This window comes from Octopus bimaculoides, chromosome 8 (assembly GCF_001194135.2).
Source record: "Octopus bimaculoides isolate UCB-OBI-ISO-001 chromosome 8, ASM119413v2, whole genome shotgun sequence".
Classification (NCBI taxonomy): domain Eukaryota; kingdom Metazoa; phylum Mollusca; class Cephalopoda; order Octopoda; family Octopodidae; genus Octopus; species Octopus bimaculoides.
Window position 1 is genome coordinate 52146141 of NC_068988.1, and position 4105 is coordinate 52150245.

General features: G+C 39.4%; 1 protein-coding gene across 3 annotated transcripts in view; it reads left to right on the top strand.

Moving 5' to 3' along the window:
* LOC106875746 (serine palmitoyltransferase 1) overlaps positions 1 to 4105 on the top strand; it is a 32680-nt gene that overhangs the window by 15342 nt on the left and 13233 nt on the right. For 2 of the 3 annotated variants that reach the window (XM_014923996.2, XM_014923997.1), the window contains exons 9-10: positions 356 to 452; positions 2917 to 2971. In XM_014923996.2, the coding sequence (XP_014779482.1) occupies positions 356 to 452; positions 2917 to 2971 (152 nt within the window). Of the gene's footprint in view, positions 1 to 355; positions 453 to 549; positions 734 to 2916; positions 2972 to 4105 lie in introns of those variants that run through there. The other variant, XR_001410157.1, reaches the window with a different exon arrangement.

Consider the following 4105-nt stretch of genomic DNA (forward strand, 5'->3'; position numbering starts at 1 on the left):
TATATATATATATATATATATATATATATAAACAATATATGAGTATATGCATATATATGTACATGTATGTATATACGTTCATCCACATGTACATATAGATACATAACTGGGTACATGACGTGGCAAAAGAACAAGGACAAAAATGGTAAACAAGGTGCAACAGACAAGCAGGCCACCATTAAAACTCCGGCGTTTCGAAGAAATATGTATGTATGTATGTATGTATACAAATATATAAAAAGGCTACACTCATTATTATATTAGGGGATGTTACAATTTTATTTTTTAAAAAAAGGATTATTGCCATTGAGTTTTTTATATTTTATCGTATTTTATTTTGTTATTCATTTTCCAGAGAATGGGAAGTCTCGGTTATGCTTATTCTGCTTCACAACCTCCGTTGTGTGTTGGGGCCATCATACAAGTGATCAATATTTTAGAGGAGAGTAGCGGTAAGTTGTTTCACAGATATTTGATGAGAAGCGAATGGAGAATCTCAATCTTAGATCGAAGTCTGCATTTTATTTCATTTTTATATAATTTAATTAGTGGAGGAAATGCAGTACCCAGAACCCCTTCAAGGACCGCTAATAACGCTGATTGCAAAGAGGAAGTTATCCTCAGACCAGCCAGAATGCTTGCAACAGTTTGTATTTCGTTAAAGACGCCCAATGGTCGTGTTAATTAAGTGACGGACTAAGTTTACTGCACATGTACTGAAGCTGTCATTCGGGCAAGTTTCCATAGTTTCCTATTTCTTTACTTCCCACAACGGGGCTACACACAGAGGGGACAAACAAGGGCAAGTTTCCATAGTTTCCGCCGACTAAATTCCACTCACCAGGCTTTGGTCGACCCCTGGCTATGGTAGAAGATGCTTGCCCAAGTTACCGCACAGTAAAATTTAACCCGAAACTAATTTGTCGGGAAGTGAACTTCTTAAAACAATACATACTTCTCTACCTGTCTGGTACAACCTGTGTGTGTGTGTGTGTGTGTGTGTGTGTGTGTTACAAAAAATGTAATGAACTTTGTGACAACTCATTAAGTTATGTTTGTTACAATCATGGCTACGATGTGTATTACATAGATGAATGTTACAATGTATGTTACATGCTAAATTCTTTAATACAATCATGTTTATGCCATGCTATATCTGATAATTGCACCTAATGCTATGAGCTGACGAGGGAGCTTCTACTCGATTACACAACTTGCAAGAAGTAGCAGCCAAATCTCCTTTAAATCACGATATTTTAAAGATATTTTTAAAATGACATGATTGCCATGGCTAGATTAACTTTAATTATAGTTAGGTCGATCATGGCTGACTTGAAGCTAAAGAACAACATCTTATGTTACAATGCATAAAGTGAAGTATCTTATAACCTATTCTGACATAAGTAACCAGTTTATATGACAAATCGTGCCACAATATTGGTTTCAAATTTTGGCACAAGGCCAGCAGTTTTGGGGAGGAGCTAAGTCTATTAAATCAATCCCAGTGTTCAACTGATAATTATTTTATCGACCCCAGTGTTCAACTGGTACTTATTTTATCAACCCCGAACGGATGAAAAGCAAGGTTGATCCCGGCGGAACTTGAATTCTGAACACAAAGACTAGTGAAATGCCGCTAAGTATTTTGTTCGGTGTGCTAACGATTCTGCCAGCTCGCCACCTTGACTTTATAGGTAATATTAAAATCAATGATAGATACACCCGATGGTACATTCGATGTTACACTCCATGATGTGATACAGACCAATAAGCTGGCAGAATTATTAGAGCGTCGGACAAAATGCTCAGTGGTTTGCTTCCAGCTCTGAATTCAAATTCTGCTGATGTGAACTATACCTTTCATCATTTCAGGGTCGATAAAACAGAGTATCAGTTAAGCAATGGGGTATATTTAATCCACTTGTCCAACTCCACAGAATTTCAGGCCTAGTGCCTATATTAGAACCTAAGCCGGCGGGACCGGCAAAATCGTTAGCGATTCAGACAAAATGCTCAACGGTATTTTTTCCGGCGTTTTATATTCCAAGCTCAAATTCCACTGAGGCTGACTTTTCTTTCATTGTTTCGGGGGTCGATAAAATAAAGTAACAGCCAAGGACTGGGGTTGATGTAATCGACTATTTCACTCCCTTAAAATTGCTGGCCTTATGCCAAAGTTTAAGACTCATATTTCTGCGCATAATTGCTGCCTGAATTACACTCACCATTCTTTGAGTCACGTCATAACAAAATGAGACGGTTTGACACAGCCGACTAAACTTTCAGCCTGTTTTGACGGCTGTGCTTTTTGACGCTGGAGGCACACGCGCACGCTCAGAAATGTACACATACAGATAGAAAGAATGAGAGAGCAAAAGAAAGAAGGAAAGAAAGAAAGGCATCACAATTTATTAATTGAACACGATTTACATAAACAGTTCCCCTCTCCTCATTAACATCAATGAAAATTCGCTCAGGTATATAAACAGAGAGCGGGTAAGAGGAAAGAAAGGTGGGATGGAACGAGAAACACATTAAAACGTCTGATGACAAATAAGTTAGCATCGAGCCCGCAGCGCCAAAAAAGGCGGCGACAAAACGGCTGTGCAAAAATGTCTCATATCACGTTATAACTTATATCTTGTCCCTGCATTAGAGATCGTCTTACAACTCTTGTTACAGCTCATAATACACTGTATGTTACAGCCGACTATAGCAGGCCATGATTAGATTATGTAACATGATAAAAACTATACTTATATAGCACGTATTAAAACATATATGACATCTTAAACTAACGCTACAGCATGACCAATGTTCCATCGTATTTAGTCATAGAATTATCAAAGTCATAACTCTGTTACTATATGTTACAGCATACATCACAGGCTATGTAACTGCTACTTTCTGTTGCAGAATTTGTAACAGAATGTCGCCAAACTTGCGAAATGGTTCAAGAAAAACTTTCTGAGTAAGTTTTCTTATTTATTACTTAATGAACATCACAACTCATTAGTCATCACCCATCATCGAGGACATTCACTATATGCTCGCTTAAAAGACAAAAAAAGATTGTAGACAGTGAAAATACGTCACGCGTAAGAGGCACAGAGGAGTGGATGGGAACCTACGTGTATCACTTGCTAGAAATAGCAGCCAAGTTCCCTCAAATCACACTTTGCAGCCTTAAATGGAAGGATACAAAACGACCGGATAGTCACAGCTGAGACACCTTTGACAATAAGGTCTGCTCGATTAGGGCTGACATTGGGTTAAACAACTTCAATAACGACGACGGCAACAAAGCTATGCATTACAATACTGCTCATACATCATGAACGGTGAATTTAACATACACACACACACACACACACTCACACACACACACTCACACACACTCACTCACACACACATGCGTACATTCATATGAAACATGCAGGTACAAATGCTCCTTGGGATATTATATGCAAAAGAATAACAACGACGACCAGACAGACAAAATTATAGTCACGTTTAGAATTCGCAATACGTTGTCATCGTCGTCCTCCACGTCTGCAAATGGATGACTCAATTCACTTTACGCCAACATTATAAATTTGACGATTTGAAGGGAGCTATCCGAGTGGAAGTCGCGATTCGGAAGTCGAGCAGAGCGATTCGGACTCTGTATCAAAGCTTGTCTGACGCGTTCCGCATTTTCCGGGGTCTGTGCCGTTCATGGCGCCCCGAACAGTCTCCTACTCATTAGTGTACCTCGTGTACAAAGTGCATTCACCCAACGTAAGATTGTGTTACGGGTGGGAACAGCCTGATTTCGGTGAATGTTGAAGTGGCGCCGAAACTCACGCTGAACTACTGTGATAGACTTGTTATTCTTCACGTAACTGTCGTTGGCATACACGCGATGCTCTATCGTCCACAGCGCCATGACTTCAACTAAAAAGACAAAAAAAAACTGCTAAGACACCACGGACCGGATGGTACCTGTCGGATATATGTCCTTCCCACTGAGGCTGAATAATAGCTATTTCAAAAACGTTCGGACTCTCTGCCCCACTCTGTATTAAAGACAATGGCTGTCAGCAATGTCCGTGCTAAAATATAA